Below are 26,779 nucleotides of genomic sequence, written 5' to 3'. Positions count from 1 at the left end.
AAGGCGAACCAGATGCAGCGCGGGTTGCTCTGTGCCACTTCGTGTCAGGTACAGCTTGGGTCAACCTGAGGGGCCTTGGTGGTATGAGGAGAGGCCACACTTGTCCAAACTCGCTGCAGATGTTCCGTACAGTGGAGTGTCGGGTCCTGTGGTTCATCCCCTCGCCTTAACATCATCACTTTTGAAAAGTTGAGAAGGTTTTCATGATGTCTCTTCAATTACTCACCCAGATGGATTTCTTCTGTGTTTTAGATTGACAGCTTGCAGTGGTTTATGGCTGGAGTATATCAAAGCCTGCGAGTGTGTGTTCTGGGGTGTATTGGTCACTGGGAAACCCATGGTGTCTTTCTAGTCTTGCCAGCAGTAGTGTTTATAGGATTTTGTCTCATTTTCTCCAGTGTTAATTTATTTCCATGAAAGCAGCCATGACACATTCTCTCCTCTGACTTGTGCCTCTGTGCGGCTTCGCTTTACTGAGCCATGAATTTCTCTCCATGTCTCTCTGCGCTGAATGGAAGAACAGGCCGGAGTAACCTCAGTCGCTGCTACATGCTTATTTTCACAATGAGCGTGATGATCATTGTCAGTTTCTCTCCCGGGTCTCCCTCTCTGCCACTCTTTATCTCCCCCAGCTTCTCTCCTAAAACCCTATTTGTCTACACCCTGCTATTGCGTTGCCGTGCGGTTTTGGATAACTTCTCACTGTATTGTCACGTTTCCTGAGATACGTCATTATGTTATCCGTGTCAGTGGGTAGATGAACATGTTGTGGCGTGGTTGACTTCAGTTTCTCAAGCTTGTGACTAAGTCTTTAAATCTCCCAAGCTTGCCAGTCTCACACTCCGCCCTCCCTCTCAGTCAGTTTGGCAACCTGAAAATGCCATTTCTCTCATCATCTGGATTATATGGAACTCATTTGGCTTTGATTGCAAAATCATTAGGGCAGAAATGTATCGGCGACTGCTTCGTGACCTTTCTCATCTACTGACAGGCGAGGCGGGTCTCATCACTTTTCCTCTCAGGCTCTTTGGACCCAGGGGTCTGGGTCAGGGTTTGGTAGTGTTTGTGCTGTCTTTTCGTCAGACTCGCATGATCCACTGCCACTTAACGAGAAAGAGAGAACAAGGCTGAGAAATGAGGCATTTCCGGGCCCAGGGGTTTATTCCTACAGCACAGTGGATTATATTACAGCTTACAAAGGGGAGACATGACTCATTTTTTTTTTTTTTTTTTTTAAGAAATATTTTGAACCTTGTTCCAAAACATCTTAGTGTCAAATCAGCAGGGAGAAAGCAAACAGACAGGACACAAAGGTTTTGGATGTGTTTTTACATTATGTCACATATTTTCAGACTCTATTCAGTTCTATGTCTATTTTGAACAAAGGTGAAGCTTTCAGAGTTCTAATCAGGCATACATTGTTGTACCCTCAGGAATTAGTCTGTCGGATGCTAAAAAAAGAAGAAGAAAAAAACGCTTATCACGCATCTGGTGGCGCAATGTTCTGTCAGGCTTTGACTTTCTTCTTTTTCCTTTTCATTTTGCCTCCACGGCAGAACGTTGATACAGGTCTGAATACAGAATAGGGATCGTTGTATAGTTGTATTTACTTCACTAGCTACCAAAAACAAATGCTACATATGTACATATGATGCTACGCAACCATATCGCTAATGGAAATTCCTAACTGAGAGGCAAAAGTCAGTAGCGGACCTTTTTGTTTCGCTCATCTTCAGGTGGCTGTTACTTTACGCAGTGGAGGAGCATGCTGCAGGAACAGAGGAGAGTTCGGGGTGGTCGGGGTGGTCGGGGGCTGGCGAAGGACAACAATTTGAGCGCTGGGTCCCTGCAGCAGGAGTTCAGAGAGCTCTTCGTGTGTAGAGTTGACCACCGGGACACCATTTACCTCCATCAGTCTATGAGGCAGACAGACAACGAAGGCACAATTCTGCAATTAGTGCATCAGAGTTGGGTACACCCATGAGGGCAGGATGAGTCATCAGCATTTATACAATCATTCTCCAAGAAACCTGCAAAATAGCATTTTGTCAATAGTGGATGCTGGCATCAGGATGATGTATAGTGCAAGACTTATCCTTTAAAAACACTTAAGCACTGAATTTGGATTCAAAGGAAGTTTTCTTTCAACCCTTTAAAATATTAAAGGGTTATATGGCAGCGTACTCGCTGCAAGTAAAACGGCAGGCTTAGCATTAAGTATTTAACAAAGGATCATGAAACGTAAAATATGGAAAAACCTTTAAACAGACCTCTTATTTATGGGGAACCAGATCACACTGACAGTGAAATAGCAACCTTTTGTATTGTTTTTATTAGCTGTGTAAAGAGCACTGGCACAGATGCTGCGATACGTGAACACACACAGTCAGCCTGAAACAATGTTTCAGCTTCTGTGGTTCCGTCTCTGCAGTGCGCTGTGTGTCTAAGTATGAACTTGCTGTAATTCCATAATTGCTTAATTACACGAAGTTCTTTTATCTGCTCCCTTTCACTCTCTTCTGTATCCAAGTATTACATTACAACAGCGCTTGTTTTGGGGCCAATCTCTGATGGGTCTCCATAGCTACCAGGCATAGAAAAATAGAGCGATGAAAGAAATGGGTGAGATGAGATTGATACTGAATACCACTCTCGCTGACTAGGGGACGTCTGTGAACCCAAAGCAAATATTTGTGATAAAGTCCACGGTTGATGACTTGCTTTTAAACTCTTTGGCTCTTGTGTTACCTGTCGTCCACACAGAGTTCAGAGTTGTCCGCCTTCACCACGACTAGTCCACCGCCTTCTCTGCAGCCGCACGTGAATCCATAATGGCCGTCGAGGCTCCGGTTCTCCTGCACAACCAGGAGCATGGCTGGAGACTGCGGTGACACAAGCTGGCTCAGGCTACCGATGGGCAAAGTCTTTCTTCTGGCTTTCTCCTAAACACAGAAATAAAGCAAAAATGCAACTCTCACAGCACGGCTTCGGTGCAAATGGTTCAAATTTGAAGACATAACCCATTTGTAGTGGACTGATGTACATTTTATGCACAATATACTGTGTCAAATTGAATTTTCTGCCTTAAATAGATAAGTGCAGTTCAGTGTTTGAGTGGTTTTCTTGATTAGAGTTAAATGAAAAGATGAATGCTACTCTTATGTCTGCTTTTTTTATGAGGAAATTGTTAGTCTTAGCTAGAATTAAATAAAAAAATGCCACTCGTATGATTTTTATAAGGGTGCTTTTAAAACAAGGGAAAAGAGCAAAAAGCTGAAGTTACTCTTTCATGGTAATTGAAGAGACTTAAGGAACCTCCTGTATCATTAAATTCACAGAGTGAAACCATTTCTATAAATCCAGACTTGCTGAAAGACATAAATAAATAGTCCGCTCTGAATAATCACTTGGGTAAAATGTTTAAAATGACCACTACTCCTCCCTCATTAAAACAAGCCAGATTATATTAAAGATGCATCAGACTTCACAAAGGACCATTTGTAATATGTGTGCAACGCACGTTTCAAGTTTCCTCCTCACTTAGCATTAGTTGCCTACTGGACCAGGACTGACTTCCAAACTATTGCCACTGAACCCTGAAACTAATTAGATAGAATTTTAACTTTATTATCTTTGTTTCTTAGAAGAAAGTCAAATGGAAGTCCCCAGGAGATGAAGATGGAGGCTGCGTCAAAGCCAGAGACCACCAAGATGTAATGATTAGCCTTGGAAGAGATCACGCCACAAGTAGCTTGCAGGGATCAGAAATAACTTGTGAGTCCGACCACTGAATTCCAATGCTCCCTTATCCAGCCTCTTGGCATACTCCTCTCTCCCCCTGCATGGCGTGTGAATGCCTTGCAGCAATAGATGCCGCCTTGCCAGGGTCAGGGGTCAAAGCTAAGGCTGCTCTCTCTTCAGACTAGCGGGCCAGACAGGATATAGCCACGGAAACACAGCCGAAGCCCCTTGAGGAGCAGACGCTAATGCACATCACATCAACCCCTCCGCCCCGCCTCCTCCCCCCTTCAGCTTCAGCTTCAGCTTCAGCTTCAGCTTGCTCAATGTTGGACGCACGCCAAGAAACCCAAGGAATTCTCTCTTCATATTCTTCTTGTTTATCCACAAGATCTGATCAAATCCTAGCCTAGCTGGCCCAGACACAGGGTGAATACCCCATCCACACACCAGACACAATAAATTACCCAATAGCTGGCAATTAAAAACAGCGCTTGTTCCCCAACATCATGAAGGAAGATGCAGAATTGTAAGAAAACCACAACTCGTATCAAAACTTGAGACACTTTCTTAAATTCTGGGAGGATGTCATGGCGAAGAGGTGGCGGATTTTTTTTTTCTCAATCCACCCAAAGAACATATGTGACTAAAGAGCGGGTGAAAGAGTAATTCTCCCAATTTCCCCTCTTTAATGGTCCTTCTGAAGTTTTTAGAATTGTCCAAGTTAAACTGCTTATTTAAAGTCATTTCCGCCATTTGTTGTCCTTCCCCTCCTCCCTGCCTCTGTTTCTCCTTCTCCTTCCCTCTCGGCTGCGTTATTGATGCTCTCCAGTCGCAATAGATCCTGGAGATTAGACTGCCGATGATGAAATATTTCCTTATTGTCTGTAATGCGGGGCAGCCTTCGAGACCAAACACAGGGCGGTCTGTTCCTTATTTGAACAGCAGCTCTATCAGTTCCCAGGCTGCTCCTCAGCTCTGACCTGTGTGTTAACTCTGATTAGGTCATATGATAAACATTAGCGCTGCAGCTTTTCCCACAAACTCAGCACCTAAAAAAGCGTTGCCCCGGGGTGGCAACGTGACACGGGGCACCTTTCAAAGCCGAAAGCCGCGTGTGTCCTTTCATGGCACCTCGTTAGGGCTTCTCCAGTGGGATAAAAGAGCCACATTAAAAAAGAAGTGAGCTCCTCTGGGGATGGATGGAGATAGTTTTACACATGCTGGCCTATTTCTCCATTGCACTCTCCCAGTGGCTTTTGTCACACACATTCCATTGTTGGTATGGTCACAGGCTCTCGGATGTCAGCGCTAAACATCATTTTCTCCCAGAAAGAGTGAAAAGCAGAGTGAGTGTTCGTCCAGAGGACTTCACCGTGACTTGTACGCTCACAACGGGGAATAACTGCACAGCTTAACGAAACAGAGTGGACTGAATGGAGTATTGTGTTGTCACTCACAGGATCAAAGTCAGAAGATCATAATGGTGTCAAGTACTGGCCTAGCACCTCAGGAAGCCACTCTTTCCTAGTGTGGGCTAATGGACACAAATAAATGAACTTCACACTATTTGCAGATTAACTTGATCTTTAGGTTTGTGATTATCACACTAGCATCCGTTATTCCAGTTGTGTTTCATGGGACTTTGAAAAATCACCACAGAAGGTAACTGAGATAACTGAAGGTGAACCTAACTTTAACCTTTTTCAAGTGTTTTTAGTTCGTTCGTTTTCAAGAGTGACACAGAAGGAAAGAAATCAGAGAGCGCAAAGCAAAACAATTGCACGGCGGATTCAATTTTTGTCCTTGTACAGTTGATGAAACGCCGTCTGTCTTCCACAAACTACCGTGGGACTGGTCTGTGTTGCAGACACAAAGGACACTGCCAATGGAAATACATTGTTTTTTTCAAAGTCGCGTTCTGTCTCACGCATTAATGTACTATTTTCGGCCATAGCCATGAATCAATCAGTTCAATTTCATCACCATTTCATGGTTATTCTGATACAGCCAAAGACAGATGAGGAACAGCGTTGGCCATGGTATTATTTTTCAAAAACACCAAATTTGACTGTGTTCTCTCTTGAGTAGAAGTCTGATTTTATTAGCCCATACCACACATAACTCTCTCCGTATCTAGAGTTGGGTTGGTGCAAATATGAGTTTCTCATTGTTTATTTTTAGCAGTCAAAACATTCTCTGACTCAGACCATACAGCTTTCCCACATCTTGGTGTAACTGCGTTTCACAGGCCGTGCTGATTGCACTCCGCTGGCCGAGCATTTTGCAAATAATCAGTGAAACGTGTTGATCTTAATCTTATCGGTTGTACCTTAATGCAGCTTTCCTGGAGGGCACTTTGGAGGTGAGCCACGTGACGGTTGAGATGCACGATGGAAATTTCCTCCTTAAAGATTTGGCAGTTCAGCTTCATCTTTTCCAAGAGACGAACCTCCAACTGCCTGGACGGGAAGAGGCCGTGATTCAGAAAAGATCAGGCAATGTAGTTACATTTCAATTGTTAAGATTTTATGTACATCTCAGGAGCATTTCTTTAGCATGTTTGACTTTTATGTCTAAGTCACCACATCTCTGCAATGAAAAACATTTCAACTCCAAAGATGTATCCTTTTATCTGATACCAGTTTCCCTCATTAGTTTCTAGAGCTACAGTACCAGCACATGGAGTGGAGTCCCTAATTTGAGTGTCTTTTGAAGGTGGAAAAAAGTTTTTTTTTATGTGTTCTTGAACAAGCTACTAAGTAACAGACACCTACTTCTTCTTGTGAGCAGCCGAGTTGTTCATGTCTTCTCTGAGGCTCTCCAGGTTCTGCCTCTGGCCCTGCAGCCGACCGATGACCAGGTCCAACCTCTGCTTCAGCTCAGCGGAGCTAAGCCTGTCTACATTCACATCTCCGTACATGTTCTTTAACTCTGAGCAAAATGCTACCAGGCCATGGTGAAGCTCCTGAACCTTTTTTTCGGGGGGAGGGTGTCAAAGAGGTCTGCTTGGTCAAATGAATCAAATGAATTTGTTCTAGTCGAAGTGCAGATGTTAGTCTATAGCTAAACAGAGATACAGACCTGTAGGATGACGTTCTGTAGTGATTCCACCTGTTGGTTTAGTTCCCTGATCCTCTCTTCTTTAGCTGCCTGGTTCTCCTGGCTGTTACTCTTGGCATTCCCACTGGACTTGTTGTCTTCTGGACCATTCTGGGATGTAGAAGCTGTTGGCTTGTCCTGTAATGCACATTTATATGGAAAGCATCTTATTGTGTGTGTGACTATTTGGCATACAGCTCTGTGCACTTAATGTGTCTGAAAAAGTACCATTTTGCACAAATGCAGCTCCAGCTGCCTGTACTCTGATGATGATGATGATGTCAGTAAAGTCCCAATCTGTTGATCTGGTGAGAGCTCCTCTGGTGAACCTTTTAATCAAAAGCATACACTGTACAGCATGTTGTCATGTTTCTGCAGAGACTAAATGTTGACGCGTCCCTAGTGGGCCCACCTTCCTTTTCTTTCATTACCAGCAGGTGCTTATCTTCTGCCATTCCCAGCATTTTAATGCACGAGTCCATGATTTTTCCCACTGTGGTTTCTTTTGGGGTTCTGAGATGAACTATGCGCTCTGATGCTGTAACACGACATTGAGACACCCGTCGCCTGATTTATGCTCGGCATAAAAAGAAACGCTGTCTTTCAAGTATGTCAGTTATTTCATGTATTTAGCCTTTGAACCAATTCAGTTACTCACCATTAATGGTAATCTCTATCAGCTGAGCATTCTTCTGCGGCGTGGCGTTTTGGCTGATGCTTCTATAGTGGAAAAAAATGCCTTAGGATTAAAACGATATTAAATTTATTTCCTAGTATATGAGCAGCTTTACCTGAGCTTAAGGGAACGCTGATTCATGCTCAAACAGCTCACATGAGGAGAGGACTTGGACTTTGTCATTGACCCCGTTTTTGCTGTGAATGTCTCCACATTCTTAGGCCCTAATAAAAAAACAGTAAACTTTACCTTCCAGTTGGCAGTTTATCTAGTGATTATATGGTGTGTCTTGCTGTAATAGCAGAAGAATACCTAGCAGAGGGTTCAGCCTCTGCGTCACAATGCTGGGAGGGTGAAGCTCGTTATAAATGGCCGACAGCAACTGCTCCCTGTCCTCCAGCGTGCTGATATGGAGGATGTCCAGAGTGTTCTCGTCTACTGAGGCCATGTTTGCACCACACAGTCGTGATTCTGAAAGAGAAGCATTCAGTCAAGAAATGTACAAGAAATAGGTGCACCGCCACAAATAATGTGTAATGTAATTCATGACAAACAAATGATGCACTTAAGAAACTTCAACGTTAAATTTGAACCTTAAAATGTCGCTTTGCTTGTGTCAGAATCTACTGAGAAAATGTGTAAGAATAAATAATAAAACCACATATCCCAATGAGCCAAACACCTAATAATCTAACCCAGCATAGTTATTTTTTTCTTTTTTTTTTGCATCCGACTCTAATTTGCTGAAACTTTAATGTGATTTATGCAGTCATGGTGTCAGGATGAATCTTCTCTTCTCCTCATCTACTTTTCATCTTCACATTCATTAAAAACTGGTTTATTTGATTGGCAGTAAAGACAAATCCAATTGGCAATGCAGCCACGGGGGTTGGGAGAGGAGACAGACAGGAGGATATGATGTACCTCTGATGAAAGGGAGACATTTTTTCAGCCCAATACTTGCAAACCACTGGCAGACTTCTTCCGTGTTCAGATCCTTGAGACATTTGGCCGCTTGCCTGTCTTGGTCCAGATGAGATCCTCTTGGGGTAATCTGTGGAGAGATTATTCACACATGATTTTTTGCAGTTGCTCTTAGCTGGAAGGGCTTTTGTTGGTCTACCTTCCGCGCTTCAAATCACTCAAAAAATGTTGGATTAAAGTCACTTTGCTGACTTGTCCAGGGCAAAGTCAGCCATTGTTAAAAATGTATCCGTCCTGGATGTGTCTCGGACAGTTCCTGCTTTGTTTCTTGAAACGAGGTGTCAGCTTTTAATTTAGTATGAAATGTTTTGACTTTCGCCGTATCTGCGAATAACCATCGCCATGATTAACTGACACTGTGCCTGTCGCTGTGGTGGTCCTGGTCCTGCACAATAATTATACTCATCTGAACTGCTAATAGACCCCTTACACATTTTGACCTCTCACAGTTGGGAGAAGACAGGTGCATTAGCGCTGGCTGTGTGCATCGCTGTTATGGATACTGGAATATTTAATCAATTTAACTGAGCCATCATTTGTATGGCAATGAGCTCATCAGGATTTATTATTTTTGGTTACATAAAGACTCACATTTTTCAAAGACAGCTTCCACATCTTCTGTTATTTGTAATACAGCTCTTGTAGACCAGGACATTTGCGTTTTTTTTTTCTTATTCTCAATCCAAAGCTTGGGAACTACAGAGAAAGATGGACATGACGCACAAAACTGTTTGTTACCCAAACTCCTACACGCAGGGCATTCAGTAGGCGGTAGGGTTCGAGACAAAACATGGTCAAATTCCTGACTTGTCATTGTGTGTGTCACTGGCTTATTCGGAGTAAGTATGACTACGCTGGATATATTAAAGCAAATAAGCACATTTGTGTGTTTAACTGTAAACTAATGTTTATGAAAGGCAAAGACATGTTTGCTTTAGTTGGGAACCTAAACATGGGTTTCTGTGTAATTGTTGCCTTAGTCACAGATTGTGTGTTTATGGTGTTCCTGGGAAGAAGACGACAGGGTTCCCCTCAGCCTGTAGAGGCATTACAAGGTGACAGTGAGGGATGGGAGAAGTCGGACTTGTCTTAAAAATTTCCCCTAAGACAAAGAGACCTTTTTAAAAAGTATTTTAAATCATAATAAACCAAAACCGCATAAATAATCCAATGGTTTGGGCCATTTTGTGGAGTGGGGTGTGGCTGCTTAAGATACAGTACCTGTTGCTCAATTATCCAAATGACTCATCAGTAAATGAAGGGGGTACCAGGAAAATAAAACCCTTGATAATTCTTGGAGATAATAAGAAGCAGAGGGCAGGCAGGACTAAGATTTTTTTTTTATTTTTTCCTCCCTTTGCGTTCTGTGTTCCAGCTAACATGTGGATCGCTAAGGATACAAGCAATGTTGCTTTGCAAATCCTGGACACAAAGACTAAAATCCTGGGACTATTTGCAGAGTCATTGCTTTGACAGATCAAGGGAGCTGGGAAATATAAACAGAGCATATTCTGTAATTGCAGCAGCTCTGGGCTGTGTGCTGATGCCACCCTGAAGGCCCCGCTTTGATGGTTTACAATACCTTTTCGGGGAAGTTTCCATTCTGATCCTTAGAATGAGGCATATATGACGCTGCATAAAGAAAAACAGACACGTGTAAGGCACTGTTTGAATAGTCCATCAGCTGAAACGGTCGTATTATGACACTCTCGCTTCTCTATATCATAATACCGGACTCACCGACGGTTTTGCGCCGTTGCCGTGGCGACGCCTCCTGTTCCTGGTTTCGTGGAAGGAACAAGGCATGGAAAGTGGTACTCCTAGTCAGCGTGCCCCCAAGACTGCAGGATCGAGTTATCGGCCGCTGTCACGTAAACATTAGACCAAAAGAAGCCCTGTCTAATCAATTTACAGTCGGTACGTATTCATGAGTCGTAATAGCCGCAGTCTAAATCAGATAAAGCACATTTCTTACAGGAATGTGTGGTCTCTCTCTGTAGATTACCTTTAAGTACGTTAAGGTTGCATGTGTGGGCCTTGTTGACTATGGATACTGTAGAGCATGTGATGTAAAGTATGAAGAGATCATGGGAAAAGGCTTGTGGTTGGTGATGCACGTACCCTTTGGTGAGTAAATGTGTCCATCGTGGTAGTTTTGGGACTCAGGCAAAGTTCAGACATCAGCATGTGGGAACAGCTACAGTCTCTGCTGCTCAGGTCGTCTGCAACGTAATCCACGAAGAAAGTAAATGCAAAACGTGTAATTGCTCAGTATGGGAAATAACGTCCTTGTTTTCACCCTCTTTAGCCAGTCTGTGGCTTTTTCTGGTGTTCGGGTCACCAGGTCTATTTGCAGTGCATTAGCCGGTGCTGATACTGGACGCGGCAAGATGGAGTTGCTCGGCAACCGTTCAGACACAGTAAAGTCTGTCTAGTTGATGACATGCCTCTCTGAGAGCCCGAGTTCTTTCCCACAGAAAGCACATATTCTTACATTTTCCAAATGTCACTCGGTCGGCAAGCAGATATCTTTATTTTCTGCTATCATAACAAGCAAGACGAATGGGGTTGAGGATATGACATCCAAGCTAGGCCCTGGCTTTTTTAGGCAATGAAAGGCAGCGATGTGACTGTGACGAACTATTACACCTTTAGAGGCTGGAAGACAATCACACGCACGACATTTCATAGACTTTATGTGCATTATTACATTATTTACATTTCTCTGTCAATATATTTCTTTTCGTTTAAAAAACAGAAGCCTTTTCAAATAGTTTACCCAACAAAAATTTCACCTAATTTCCGAAACGCATGTTTTTCATTTCAAGGGGCCTGTTTCTGAAAGGCCAGTTTGACATGGGTGGGGGTTTAGATGGAGTCAGAATCAGATAAGACAGTGTAATTGGTTTATGCGTGTCAGCAATGGAATCTTGTCTGGGTCTTATTGAGACAGTGGAGTGCAGGGGGGTGGGGAGGGTTTAAGCGAGTTGGCACTCTCTCCATCACCTGGCTGGTCTGTGAATCATTCTGCGGAGGATCATAAAGTCTGGCCTCCAGCCAACGCGCCACGCAAGATACAACAACTGCCCTGAGTGGAAGAGTCAACCAAAGAAATGCGATGAGTCTAAATTTGAGAACATGTAGGAGAGACCTCAGACATAACAGCGTGTCTTTGAAATTCTGAGAAAGTCACTCCCCGTCTCACTCCATGGCTTCTTTTGAGCATGAGAGAAGACGGAGAGCTGTCTGAGAATGGTAATGGAGGGTAGCAGCACACCTCCTCACCACAACCCTCCCCCAAAAAAACCCAAGCAAAAAAACCCAAGCAAAACAAAGGACGGGATTTTTTTAAATTTTTTTTTTCTTTTGGTGGCAGGCTGAGGGACCCAGCCTGATTTTGCCTTAAAGGGTGAAATCACCAATAATGGAGAGATGGACATCATTCCTAACTGGAGCCAGGACACGTCACAACATGAGTGAGTTCTCTCACCCTTGGCTGGTTGGCACAAACAAACACAATCAAAAACAATCCTTGCACGCACACATACAAATCACAGTGCATTCTAGATTTGGTGTGTGACAGAGTTTGACAGCTATTCACATACGCACGCACAAGGTTAATGACAACTTTTCAGCGCGTTTATGTAATGGATAGGCAAAAACGATGCTTATCGCTTCCAGTATTATTGTCCCGCTCCGGTTTGAAAAGAGAGTGAGCTCTTTGAGAGACGACTGAGGGAGGAGAGCGTGCTGAGTCACAGGAACCCAAAACCTGGGAACCGCCTGACCAGCCACACATGGGGAATACACACACAATGGCTAAAAAGGGATGCCAACAAAGGGGGACTTCTGCAAGTCCCAAAAGAGGCGTTCGAGGTACTGTAGCTGTGTCACATAATGACTGCAATTTCATCCTGATGAGGAACTAAGATCAAAACGAAGAGGAAAACACATTAGCTCCACAGCTGGACGAAGCGAATCATCATCTGGCACCATTTAGGACCTCACCTTGTACTCTTTTTTTAAACAGAAAGGTGCAAATAAATAAATATTCCACAACAAAACTCACCCAAGTTGTGCTCCGTAAACGGTAAAAGATTTATTCCGCTGTTGAAGTTTCCTACGACAGAGAAATAAACAAATCTTTTAGGGAGATTATTAAAGAAACACTCCTACCGTGTGAGATTCTTTTCAACCGATCGTTTGGTTAAATTTGCAGCATGTTTAGCTGCGCTCCACATTTGTCGTTTTGGCACGCGGCTCGTTATTTAAATGGTTTTAACACAGCGTATTAGGCTGATAAGGTGCAGACATTATTAATTAACACGAGAATATGTGTGTTCTTTGTTCACATACGAAATTACATGTGAAATAATAAAAGCTGACCAAACAAACTTTTGATGGTGCTGTGGTTTTGAATAGTTCAAGTTAGACTTTGGAGTTTCTACCTGCAGCCACTAGGCCGAGCCTCTGCTAACCGTTTTCTGTTTTGACCCCGGTTGCACACACAGCTTTATTTGCAGGTTCACATGACAAAGCTAAGCCATCTGCTTCCATGTTTTCTTTTTTGCCATGTTAGTCTAAACATTACAGAGCTAATAAGAGCTAATAAAACTGTGGGACTCACTTCTCTGAGGGCACTCAGGGAGAGGAGCCACATGGTAGGCGCTACGTAAGAACTCGTAAGATTTTGTTTTCTCTTTCTCTTCGTTTTTTATTAGCACAGCCTCTCTTTGTTTTCCAGGCTCATCTCCCCAGACTCCTTTGGGCTCTGCTTCGCAGTCGGCGTTGGCCTTACTCTCGGCCAGCGTGCACCCTTCCTTCGACTCCTCCGCACTCTCGATTTTCCCCTCCCAACTTTCCTGGTCCGCTCCAGCAGATCTTTCGTCCCTCGTATTTGCCACACTTCCCTCTGAGCTAATGTCAAAGAACTGATCGTCATCAATCACGTCGGATGGTGTGGGTGGAATCAGGTTGATTACAGGTGATGCCAGGAGGCTGTCAGTGACGCTCCCGAGCAGCAGCCCGTCGTCCTCTTGTTCGTCATCTTCTCCAGCGCTAAGAGCGTTTGCCGGTCCAGCTTGGGACTGTGTGGGGAGCGAAGAAAGAGGCTTCAGGCGTTTCTTTTTCAGAGCCTTTGGGCAAGAGGACGCGGAGCTGGCTGAGCGGCCCGCGCTGCTCCCCGGGGTCGGGAGGTCCTCGTCAAGCAGGCTGAAGCTGGCGTTAACTATCCCCAGATCCTCCACTGTAATCTGGATAGCCTCCTTCTCACCTGATCCCGGTTGATCCGGGCGTAGATGCCCCGGGGCCCCATTAATCTTCTTTTCCTGCTCCTGCAGTGGATCCTTCTCGCTGCACCAACACAAGCAGCAGATCAGCCAGCGTGAAAAACGCTGAAGGCCCTTTCTCCATGTGCGTCTGTGAGGTCGCTGTTTCTCTGCGTTTGCCATAGCAGTGACCGTCTGACTGTATGCTGACTTTACTGCTAAACACACTGATCAAATAAAGCTCTGCAGGCAGAGAAGAAGAGCAACCGTCCACTTCCTCTGGGATAAAATACTGTGATAGTAGAAACCTTAGCACACAATACAAACAGTCAGCTGCAGCATGTGTTGCTTAGGAGAGGGGACTAATTCATGCACTTTTGGTCAGGTGAACACTTGAAATGAATGCTAGCCTTAATCAGCATGCTTTGATATGATAAACAGCATCATTGTAGATACGCCCGTGGTTTCAAAGGGCCCTGAGAAGACAGCAGCACCCTGCGAAACGTATAGATACAAACAAGACATAGTAAATTGCTGAAAATACAAGAAGCGGTGCATGTGTGTGACGTTGCTGTGTATGTGCCAACATGACTGTGCATGTTGTTATATTAATACAAGCCCGTCTTCGGTTTCTATGCGGGGGTCATCTGCCGGAAACTTACAGCATGTTTGGAAACGTGTGAGAATATGGGCTGGCGGATGCTTGGTTCACACAGCCCGTATGGCATCGGATGACATTTCCCTCATTCCACAGGCCCAGTCCTGTTCCCGGTTACTTGATAAATCATCCAGCATCATCTTTAAACCATTTCACTAAACCACCCACAATGAAGGGCTTGTTTTCTCACACCCATAATGTGACAGTAGAATGATGGGAATAATTACCTCTCCGCAAACATCCACCTCTCACCTTGCAGTCTCTCTTTGGCGTGAAAGGAAGCTACTCCTGTCTCCATTTCTACCCCTATCAGTGTCTGCTTCTCACTTTTAAGAAATTTACAAAAATGCCTGCTCTGCCTACAGAGCATGAAATTCAAATTAACATCTTACTTTCTTTCTTTTTTTTTCAACTTATTCTGCACATCTTTTATCTCTCATAAAACTAAGAGCCAGTGGATTATATTGCCCACATTCATATGGCAAACTGAGCTCTATGTGTAAATTAAAATCTGCCAGAAAGGTTTGCCTTAATTAGGCTTTTAACAACAGTGACTATTTTTTTCCCAAATAAAAGCTAACCTCACACACAATTACTATTCTCAAATTAGGCTACACAATTTGTTGGCGTGCAGTAGCTTTGCTTACTGGTGGTAGATAGAACTAAAGTGCGGTTCATTCCCCCCCTTTTTTTTTCTTTTTTCTTTTTTTTTTCTTAACACCCTGAGCTTTTCAGGTAGTAAAGTTCCAGAGCGACTTTGTTGCTAGGCACAAATTGCAGCACCGCGAGGTTGGCCTCCTCAGTGGGAGGCCGGCTGACTATTGACGGACTTAGTGCAAGCCCGAAGACTCTTTGTAGTGGGGTGAAAAGTGCTTTTATACCCATGTCACTCAGAGACCCGCATGATGGTTTCCCCCCTGGAGAAAAGCTGATCTGAAATGAGCGACCTAACCCCAGCAGTAGTAGTAGCAGACAAGAGACTATATGTGTTTCTTCAGATTTTAGCATGATAGCAAAAGCTGAGAGCTTAAGACTCAAGATAAAGGAAACTGGCCCTCGACTTAAAAACAACTAACCATACAAGAGAAGAACTATTTACTGAATGTAAATCATATGATTCTGCAACATTCAGAACAAGTGTGCTTTGTCAAAACATTGTGCAACACTGTAAGAGAGGAATTTGAAAGAAGAAGGGGTCTGTGACATAATGTCGGTACCTCAAATCCAACAAAGGGGGGCAGTAGAGAGCAGACGCACAGCACTGACAGGACATAAAACAGAACCCACCACTTCTTAGAAGGACCTCCGCTGGTATTTGCAAGTCTGGATAAAGTTAAACCACACAAGTGCTTTTCATTCTCAGGCTAGTGAGGCTGGCTTTCATGATATCTTGATCTGGTATTTGCAAGACTATCAAGTTTTGTCATAATCCGTTTTACATGTTGTTTGAGTATACAAAAGCGGTAGGGGAACGAAAAGATATATGTAGGATTAATGTTCCATCCCCTTTATACGGGTTGTGTTTGAAATTAGCTGCAAATCTGCGACCTTACTGGCAGATTTATGAAAAATGGGTTCCTTATGATCAGTGTTGAGAGACAGTGTAAGTGACACAGCAGACAAAGATGAATGCTCCGCAGCTGCTGTAGCCCCGGGGCAGTTTGTGGGAGCTGTGACTGAGACAAACATGGAAACCCAGCAGTCGGCACCGCTCTCGACTGAGTGACGATGTGCGTTTTCAGCTATTCTAATTGCTCGTCTTTAACGTGCACCCTTCGGTCTGTTTGACTGTTCTCCATGCTTTCAGTTACATCACCGGACTCCACGGCACTCTGTGTGAGAGTCTGCATGTCCAGACACAGGCCGGCAAGGATCTGAGCATGCTCTGAGTGTGTTTTTGCTGGTCTCCCAACCAGAGAGTGGTAAACTCTGGACTGCCCCGAGGAGGCTGCGCGGCCAACATCAACAGTGGCCCTCGGAGCTGGGAGGGCTCCTCTCTAAAACACCCTCACCTCTCGCCGCTCAGCTGCAGCTCTGTGAAACATGTTGAACATTTCCTGTGACAGTCATGTTTCCATAGGCATCAAGGCTCTGCGTCCGTAGTGGGTTCTGCGGTGAACATGACCCTGTTTGGTCATACGGAGAACTCACACAGGCAAACACGCACACCCTCAAAAGAAGAAGGAGGAAAAAAAAAAAGAGGAGAAATAGAGGCTTTTTCTTCACTCTAGTTCACAGAAGAGGAGAATGCGTAAAACGGTCTATAATTGCATTTACCAAACAAGACAGCGGCATGAGTCACTTTCCAGGGGCAAGGAATGCCACCTCTTCCTGTGAATTACGGAGGAACTGCTTCAGCATAACATGCAGTGACCTCTTTGTGTGGTCAAGGACTTCGAGCGGCCGCGAGGGGCTAAACAACGTGGCAGCACTCAGCGCCGGAGTGGGGGTCTGCGTAAATAAGCACAGTCGACCGGGGACGTCGAGTTCCTGAGTCAAAACGCGTCACGAATCGTGGCTTTTCACCATCTCTCAAGCAGATGCGTCTGCATTGCTTACACAGGCCTTCCTGTTTGCGCTCGCCCGCCACCGAACCGCTTGGAAGTCGAACCGAGTGTGCCAAATATTTGCAGTTTCCCTTGTGGCTGATACCTAATAGCATGAGAAAAGGAGTTCAGAAGAGAGGGGGGGTAGAGAGGGCAGTGACCTTGAGAACTTCTGGGATGAACCCCCCCACCCCACCACTACCACCACCACCAGCAGCAGCACCACCAGCAGCCAGTCCTCCTCTCCCTAATCAATTACTGTTGGCAGTCAGGAGACCACCAATGATTAGCAACAGCAAGGCAGACGTGGTTTCGGGGGGTTGGAGTGTGGGAGGTTGGGAGGGTGGCACGTGGGGGAGGAAAGGAGAGGAAAGAGACCTTCTAAATGTCTTTGATCAAAATGCTGCTGCGAGAAAAGGATAATGCACACCTCCCCCCTCCCTCCCCCCTCCCTCCCCTCACCTCCCCTCCCCACCTCCCGATTCAACTGATCCTTGAAGAGTTTTATTTTATCTGCGGGGATGAAAGATAGCATCGTTTCTGCATTTTGTCTCTCAGACTGTTACGGTTCACTCTCACACACTCGCAGCAGAAGCAGACAGAGAGGCTCAGAGAGAACAACACAGCAACACCACACATAAACACAAACCTTTTTTGTTGTTCAGGTCTTTGAAGCAGAAGGGAAATAATTTACAGGCTCCCTTTTTTTTTTTTTATACGAGTCTGTGCTGTTCCCACGCCCAGTGTGGCAGGAAAGCTCAACGAAATCATTTGTCTTAGATTGGCTGATTGGCTTTCTGGAATCTGAGTGAATGTCTTTGACGGTGATGGAAGTTTAATTTGATGAGAGGAACTCTCCCACCACACCCACCCACAGCAGCCCTCTCCTCACACTTTTACTTATTTGCTCTCTTTTCCCGCGCCTCTCTTAAGTCTAATTTAGTTTATTTTATTTTTTTTTGTAGAGTGAAAGTGGGTTCACACTTTTACAGAAATGTGTGTGTCCTTAATTCTCCTCTCTTGTTTTGTGTGTGCGGCGCGACCGTGAGAGGCGGTTATAAGGGAAGCCAGGAGATATACACAGGGAAAGATTAAATATAGATAAAAGCGGAAACTGCATAAAAGGCAGAAGGTACGAAGCAGAGAATCAACAACTCTGATTCAGGCTCACACACACACACACACACACACACACACACACAAACCTGCTTTACAAGATGTGGCTTTCTCCGGAGCTCTCCGTGGCCAGCCCTTTCTCCAACTCTCCCCGCACACAATTAATGGCATTATGAGCACCGCTGGAAAGCTCGGCTTAACAGTTGTGTGAGTGATTTTCCCATGGGAACACCATTTTGTGTTGATGCCAAGCGCTCTGAAGTGATATGTTTATCTCTTTTCACTGATGGTCTCCTCTGGGATTTGGGCTGTTGAGATAGCTTTGAGGAAATAAAGCAAAAAAATAAAAAAATCTAATTTGACGGTTTATCTGTAATTTCAGAACCAACGAGGATTCTCATGATGCGTCACTGGCAGGTTTGGAGCCTGTTGTCTTGTTTTCTCTCCTGAATTCGTCTTTGACATGAGATGTTTTTCACAGCCAACTGCGGTCACTGTGACGTCCACTGCCAGAGCATCTGAGCCATTTCAAAGCCGCTGTCATGGGCATTTAGAGAGGGGCAGAGCAAAGACAAAGGCCTGCTATTGGCAACATGTCCATTTGTAGCCCCTTTGAGGTTCCTAACGATGTCTGTGCCCTCATAGAAATCACTGCAAATTCATTTCAACACTCGGTGAAAAGACAGATTAGTGCCGAGACGGTGGCACAAAGGGTGTTAAATATGGCGAGCAGCATGCCGGACCACAGGCTAGGCCCAGCACACGTCACCCACAGCTGCCAACACTGACCTATTTTCACCAAACCAGCTTAGAGATGTTTAGCATCCAGCTATTGACGTCTTATCTGCATGACCCCCTTTGGGCACGGTGCTCTTTGATGGCTCTTATAAAGGCAGCGATGGAGGCTTTAATTAAGTGTGGCAGGTGATTAGAGGGTCCGTGTTTATTTGGAGGAGAAAGGGCAGATGTTGCAAGAGACAACCTGGGCGGGGGGTGGTAGGTCCATGAAGAATGCAAACAAGGGCTAAAGCTTTTATGGTGCAGTCTTTAAGGAACGGACAGGACCCTCACGCTGAAACCAGGGGAGAAAAGTGATTTCAGATTCAATTATCCTCTTTGCAGGAGGAAATAGTGAGCAGATGGCAACAACAGTCACACGCCTCACCGCCGTCAGCAACGTCCACGGACGTCTTTTCTTTGTGACGAATTTACCATGGCCTCATGAGGTTGTGATTTAAGTGCTAGCACTAGGAGGTGAGGCTTGCCAACAGGTTAACGGAATGACAGATGTCCAGACCACTGGAATATTATATGTAACTCCTAAGGACACGAGGCCTTTTCAAGAAAAGATTAGGTTTTCCTGCTTTTTGTCTACTGGAAATGTGCTTATTTTACATATTTTGCAGGTCACGTTGAACGAGTATTGACATAATCAACATTTATGGGTCAGTGAGGAAAGACTCCGCTGTCACGCCATGAATAGGAATCCCAAATAATAAGAATACCAGTAAGTCAGTTACGTTACAACGGGTTTGTGATTGTTTTTTTGTTTTTTGTTTTTGATCAAGATGACTAATCTTTATACAGTTCATGGGAGAAACTTACAAAGGCTTGGGAGGCAAGTCTGAATGTGTCTGCTTGGCTGCCACCATCTGAGCAGATTGAGAACGAGTGTGTGAATGATGATCGAGTTCTCTGGCGCAAATAAATGGCCTCCATTTAAGGGTTCGCAGAAAATAGGATCTTTTGGAAACGGCGGTGACCCTTCTGAGGAAGCACGGGCTGAATTTCTGATTAGATTCATGCCATGGCTGAATGAGAAGGGGAATGTGTTTACTTTTTTGGAAATAGCCGTGAATAAAACAAATCCTAAAAAAGTTCTTGTGACTTAAAATATAGAATTCCTGCAGACAAGTTATCTAGAAGCCTGTAAAGTGAGTTATAGCTGTTTAAAAAGCAGCTATTATGTTTTGTTTGGTCCGACTATAGCTCTTTTTGGCATGTCTTTAACATGTGGCTGAAATATAAACAGCAGCCCCTGTTTTCAGTCTCATGCTTACCGTGGATTATCACTCATTGTCCGCAATTGATGTCGGCGCCGCCATATGTCCATAGATTGGCGTAACGGGCTTTGCAAAACTCAACAACGCCTGAAGGCAAAATTACCTGCGAGGTCTTTGTCTGTGTCTGTACTTATTGGCATGTATTGAAAATATGATTATTTGAATGTGTGTCACTGAGGTCATTGTATGTCTACCCTCTGAGTGATTGCAGTTAAAGTTCAGAGTAAACTATAGGCAGATTTTTCTGTGCCACTGTTTTGTTCAGACCAGATCTAAAAATAAATGCAGTCCGTCGTGGAAGACATTTGAGCCTGTTTATCCACTTGACTGCACCAACCTGACTGATTAGTGCAATATGTTATACTCTGTGAGCTTGATAATAGGCCCTTTCTCACTCGGACACATTAGCCGGAGTCGACATGTGTGCGCATGTGCGTGTTTTGCATATTTATCAGCGTACATCTCAGAGGGGGAACAAGGGGGGTGCTGGAGAGAGATGTTGTCAGACATACCACACACAGACACTCAAACACTCAAAAATCTGGTGTTTCTATCTTTGAAAGGACTTTCCACTCATATGATGCATTCCTTAGACTCTTACCATCTCAGCTAAGAGTCCACTCTAACCCAATCCCTAACTTAATTGTAACAGTTACCCAAAAACCAAGTCTTAACAGGTCATAACCCTGGCACCTCAAGTACATCATGACCTCACAATGTTGGTATAATGCAAGAGTGTGGCCTTCAAATATTTCTCTCAATACAAAAAAAAAAAAAAAAAAAAACTGCCAGTGAAGATCCTGGAGTGCAGATACAGGATGACACAAAACCATCTTTGAGTGCATAATATCACAGGAAATCAACGCCTACAATGGGCTTTAACAAAGGCCCAGGAACACAATGGGATCAAATGTACAATAAACTTATTAATCACCTGTGACAAGCATCGGCGTTTGTGCACATTGTCAACATTACACAAACCAGGGCAGCGATCCTTTAATTTCACAGACTGAAGTGAGGACAGAAATCCGAACCTTCTCGGAAGCTAGATGAGAAAAAGGCAACACAATAGTTGCTCATTTCCTGCTCTGAATGGACACGGCATGACCACAAAATTATTCATACTGTTGCTATTGTCACAATTTGCGTGACACATGGGTACGGTTGCTCTTTGTTACCGGCAGTGTCGTATAACTAGAAATTCCTTTTTTGTCATATTACATATGAAATTACTATTCCTAGAAAGGCATTGTCTGGCGGTTTATTGTTAAAAAAAAATCATCACATGCAGATTTATCTCTGCATTGTGCAGAGATTGTGTTAGAGTTAAGGCGGAGCAACCAGGTCTTTGGAGACCTTGGGGTCTGTGCGTTAATTTAAAGAATCAACGGTAGACATAAGAACTTAGTCTAATTCCTTAAACCACATGCCTGTAGTGTGCTGTCACACATGTAATCTTCTCCGTCCCCTGCGCTGCTGGAGTATTTGTGTTCTTTTCCTCCTGTGCTGACGGTCCTCTCAGGAGGCCATTATGGCTGAACATTGAGTCACGCTAGACAGCAGCAGGCTGTTTTAGTACTCAGGTTGCTGAAGGTTGCTCCCTCACCTTGACCCCGGTGAAACATGAGAGCTTGAGTACTGTCTTCCCCCATTTCTTCACATAGCAACATAAGGGATTTCTACACCCGTATAACTCAAGTAATTGGAAAGCAATTGTTTCTGTGTATTCATTAGAACTTTGCATGGATGGTTTTCCACAATTTGTTTTATGCTATGCTTTCTCTTTATAGCCAGTCTGGTTGTCATTAAGAGGAATATGGGGATAAACCTCTTATAGTCCACTGTTTGTGTTGTGTCAGCAACATACTTTTGAGTCATTAGGAGCTACTAGGGACATGCATTCATTGCCGCCAGCATATTTTTTGGGAGGGAAAAACGAACACAGTTATTAACCGAACAGCTATTACCTTGAAAGAAAACTAGCTCCTATAGAAGTGAAACATGGTCTTGACAATCAGGCTCAGTGTCTCCCTAAGGCAATGTCACCAGCCTCACTGCAGCTTCAGCCCGTTCCGCCTCTGCTGGGGGTCAAAAGAAGGGAGCTGGTCCATGTTGTCAGCCCGATTAGGACTCCTACTCTTTCACAAAACCATGCCCCCAGCAGCCCCCTCGCCTCATCCCGGGCCTGGGTGGAATGCAGGGGAATCAGATGGCAGACAGGAAGTCCTTATTGTACTAGGGCAGAGATCCCGGAGCCAGACAGCATACAGGAGCGATGTCATCCCTGGTCGGGCCAGGCATATCTTTGTGCTTGCTCACTGCGCAACAAAGACGTAAATAAACACTGTTACCCCCACTGGTCTTCAACTGTCATTTCAATTAGGCAGAGGAGTGATCGAAAGCTGCGGCCTGTGTTTTTCCCAGCCATGCCGTTACCTCTGACCCCTGGGGTCAGTATTTAGCCCCGTAGCCATCGGTAGCTGGCTTAAATCTGCAGAGTCAACACTCTGCCTTCCTGGCTGTTAGCTGCATTAGCACACTGAAGCCCCACAGCCCTTCCACTCCCACTCCGCAAACATCCTCCCTAAGGCCAGATAACATCTCTGTCCCGACCATTCATGAGCCGGCCAAAAGCCGTGTTCTGAACCCGGGGTGATGCACATGTTGATGTAGGGAGGCTTTCTAGGAAGCCTTTTCATTTTAAATGTGTGAGACTAGATGAAGGTTTTACCAGTAGTAAAATGTTTAGAGTTGTTGTCAAGATAATGACTGGATGTTTAAAGTTTTATGGCTTTCTGAGGCTGCTGATTGCTCACCAACCTAGAATCCGTTTTAAACGCCCAAACACAGCCATTAATAAAGAAATAGTAAAAGCCTACACAGAGGCTATTAAATGATTTTATACTTTTTGTTTAAATAAATATACACAGATCCCCTCACACAAGCCACATAATATTGGACATCATGGCATTTTTTTCTAAAACCCTCAGTGCTTCCCAAACCAAAGCAAATAAGCTAACAGAGCTGTGACCAAATGCTACATTTTCCAGGAAACCAAGCCTTTGGGATTGAAACAGTAAATGTTTTGTTACTGACAATAAATCATGACATTGTTTAATTAGCATCCTCCAAATTCTCATTCATTGTGGTGTGCCTCTGAGATGCTTCCCTCTTTGGCTTTTCGTCACATATTTCCCAAGATATTCCACCCATCAATTTTGCTACTGAGAGCGATGGAGGCAAATGGCAATTAAGCAGGAGGGAAATCTGGAGGGGAGTAAAATGGGCCATTGTGATAATCCTACCGGAGGGATTTTAAATCCCTACCAGATAAACAGTCATTTGCTCATCTAGTGTTTTCTTCTCATTACGCCTTTTCTCATCCCCTTACAAAATGTTGTACATGTAATTACAACTTCTAATGCAGATTAAACTGCAAATCTATCATTTAAGCAAGCGCATTCTTGTCAAATGTTCTCATAGGAACAGCCAAAAAAACAATGATGACATCCCCGTTCCTCCCACTCTCTCCCAACCCTGGGTTTCACCTGATCTCTCGGAGCATCTTAGCCATACAAAGCCCTGTCAACCTGAGTAAGATGATTCCTTGTTGGTGGTGGCCTCTAAAGACCAGCGAGGACAATGGATCAAATACGAAGTAAAATACAAAGAGGCTTTGAACTATTGTAGTCTCTTTACCTCTATCGCTCACGCCCACCACGACCCTCTGCTCCTCCTCTGCCCCTGATATCTCGCTTGATATCCGACCCAGTGAAAGTGCCCCATTCTGGAGGTGGAGGAAATTTCTGATTGGCCTATCTCATCTACCCGGTGACCTAGATAACAGTGTCTATTCAGTGAATACACACAGATTCAGCAGCTTTCATGCTGGCTTACTAGTGTTTTTAAAGGTCTGATAAAAGTCTGCTTGGAATTCCCCTACATCCATCTGACTACGGAGTCATAAAACAAATGCAGATTGGAAACAATGGGTGTGTAGGTATATCACATTCACTTGAGAGAGAAAAAAGCAGGATTTAAGAACGACATATAACATGTAGCAGGATTAAATGTAATCCAAACGACTTTCAGTTAAAATGTAAAGAAAATCCTACACATTCTTCCATTCTTTGCTCTTTCTTGCCTTTTGTATCTCTGCCGTCTTCGGTCCTCGCTCTTTACAAACTCTTTAAACACGAGCCATGAAACATGAGACAATTAGTCATGCGAAAAATAGCTCAGATACAAGTTTACTCAGGAGAAAAGGATTTCAGCATTTAACAATAACTGGCTCGTAACAGCATGGTCGCAAAAAGTCATAAAAATTTCATGATGCTTTTTCAGAAATAAGCCGTGCACTGACAACTGTCGAAAGGCAACTTGGAAAATCGGGAGCTTATTTGTGTGCAGAGGCTTGCCAGCTTTCATGAGTAACACAATAAAACAGTCAAGCAGCGCTACAGAAATCTTTCCATTTTCCAAATGTTTGAAAAATGGGACTTTCATTTGCACGAGGAATTCCAAGCAATCTGATCCTTGGATATCAATCTCTGTCTGCATGATAAAGGCACTGATGACAGAGGAGTTGATCACTAGCCTAGGGTGGGGTCCATGCATATTTGTCTGCAGTTCTACAGTAAATGCTGCTGTCTCCACCCAAACTCAAACCACTCCACAGACTTGTCTCTCTTCCCGAGCTGTCTGCAGACATCAAGTCTAACATACTGTACATGCTGCGTTTACCTTCATTCCGTCAAGCATGTCTACAAGACAGGACCACGAGGAGCCTCGGCTAATGACAAAACAACATGTATGTAATCAGCTCGAGGGAACGGAGGGATTTCAGCAAACCTCAGTAAAGCGATGTCTGGCAGTGGCTGCTTGTGATACAGGGTTGTCAGTTGGTGCCAGCTGGCACAGACGCCCTGGCAAAACCATGCCTGGTGGTTAATGGATCATAAAGGTTTGCTGGGAGCCGCTTCCCAGCCCGAGTTGATTTAGCAATGTAACACAAACCCATTAGAGCTGCGTTTCAGTGTAAGCAAACATGGCATTTAGACTCCATGCACCATGCAGGCTCCATGCAGCAAAACACAGACTTATAGCGCTCGTAAATCATCGTGCCTGGGCAACGCTCACAAGAAGACAGAAATGATACAGCTTATCACACTGTTAAATTATTGGCGTACCCAAGGCAATGATTCTCAACTGCATCATGTTAAACTGTAGGAGCAATTTCCTGACTGTTCAGTCCACAAAATCTATTAAATACCAAATTATCCCAGTGTTTGTAAGTTATTACAAGTGCACTGCCTCCAGCAGTCTTTAGAGTGCTGGCTGTGTTGTGTTCGCATAGCACACCGTTATATACGTGTCTTTTCTTAACAAATACCAGGCTGGATTAAAATGTGAATCTAACAGTAATGGGCTCGTTCTTACCTTAATAATAAAGCGTCGGCATTAGTCCGGGAGTGTGCCGTTGGACTGGAGAGCTGGAGGAAGATGTTATTATTAGATGCTCTCTTTCTCAGTTTGAAGATAAGTGACACACTGTAGACAGTGCATTGGCAGGGGGACAAGTCTGGTTGGCTGACAGAAAGGGATTAAACAGTATTAACAGTGTCCAGATGCAGGGCCACACGCACATTCATTCAAACTAATACTCTGACATCCTAACACACTGCGGCGAAAGATAAACAATGAAAAATAAACCTTTTTATTGTCCCAGCATTCAGAACCAATACCTGCCCTTCCTCTGTGATATTTGTGCGTTGGATCTTTAACGAGGCAAACGGTTGTTAGCTGCTGCAGGTAACAGCTGAACCCCTGTTTTTACCACATGCGCCTTCTATCATTCATTTGTCCGTATCGTTGTTTAAAGCTGATTATAGTCGACCAGATGGGCCCCAGTACCCACACCCAGTCTGCCTGCGCTCCAGCTCCTCCCCCAGTGCACGTTACACATCTGTATGAGTGGATGACAAACTGGGTCATGGCGGTATTTGAAGATAATAGGGTTTCTGAATATTGTGTTTGTTTTTCCGATCTCTTTACCATAACCGTTGTCGTGAACTCATTAAAGTGTCATTATAGCACAAAACCCTACAGAAGGACGCCCATTTTTTTTTTCTCTATGGCTTATTTAAATATCATTTTTCTACATAATGTAGGTCTGAGGTCACCGCAGGAAGGCAGGGAGTTTATGAACCTGCAGTGTATTTACAAAGGCCAGAAATTCCCCAGCTGCAGCTCTGAGGCCAGCCTTGCTCCCTGGACGGCCTCCCCTGGAAGTCTCCTGTGACCCCTCAGACTTTTCCATAAATCTGCTGAGTGATTGCGGTGGTCAATTAACACTCTATGAATTGCTCCCGGTGGAGAGAACGGTCACATCCGTAACAGCAAGAAACCAAAGCCGCGGGTTCACCCTGAGTTCTGCAGTAATAACAAGGTAGACCCGGTACAATGAAAAATGGGTTGAAGGCCCAAAACTATAATAGCCGCCATTGTGCTGGTGGTCACACAGTCACTCAAGTGCAATATTCAGGAAGGCCATTTCATTACATCCAATAGAGCCTCAATCATGTGTAAAATTTGCAGTTTGAATGGGCTTGCTATCATATCAGTCATCA

General features: G+C 44.3%; 1 protein-coding gene across 2 annotated transcripts; it reads right to left on the bottom strand.

Annotated features, from left to right (window-relative positions):
• Positions 1 to 949: 949 nt before the first annotated feature.
• On the bottom strand, positions 950 to 25,777 carry LOC125018929. 2 transcript variants are annotated; one of them, XM_047603384.1, is made up of 16 exons: positions 25,590 to 25,777; positions 12,570 to 12,620; positions 10,622 to 10,722; positions 10,241 to 10,364; positions 10,083 to 10,132; positions 8,441 to 8,570; positions 7,829 to 7,987; positions 7,632 to 7,740; positions 7,499 to 7,560; positions 7,253 to 7,378; positions 7,069 to 7,169; positions 6,823 to 6,978; positions 6,516 to 6,712; positions 6,071 to 6,200; positions 2,749 to 2,942; positions 950 to 1,916 (listed from the first exon to the last, which is right to left on the bottom strand). In XM_047603384.1, the coding sequence occupies exons 3-16, from the start codon at positions 10,685 to 10,687 to the stop codon at positions 1,733 to 1,735; spliced, it is 1,788 nt and encodes a 595-aa protein (XP_047459340.1). In that variant the 5' UTR covers positions 10,688 to 10,722; positions 12,570 to 12,620; positions 25,590 to 25,777; the 3' UTR covers positions 950 to 1,732. The 2 variants fall into 2 exon arrangements, with proteins under 2 accessions (XP_047459340.1, XP_047459341.1); XM_047603385.1 differs by lacking the exon at positions 12,570 to 12,620.
• Between the last annotated feature and the right edge of the window lie 1,002 nt (positions 25,778 to 26,779).

Source organism: Mugil cephalus, chromosome 13 (genome assembly GCF_022458985.1).
Source record: "Mugil cephalus isolate CIBA_MC_2020 chromosome 13, CIBA_Mcephalus_1.1, whole genome shotgun sequence".
Lineage (NCBI taxonomy): Eukaryota > Metazoa > Chordata > Actinopteri > Mugiliformes > Mugilidae > Mugil > Mugil cephalus.
The sequence above is the reverse complement of the archived record's forward strand: the minus strand, read 5'-3'. Positions and strand labels throughout refer to the sequence as shown.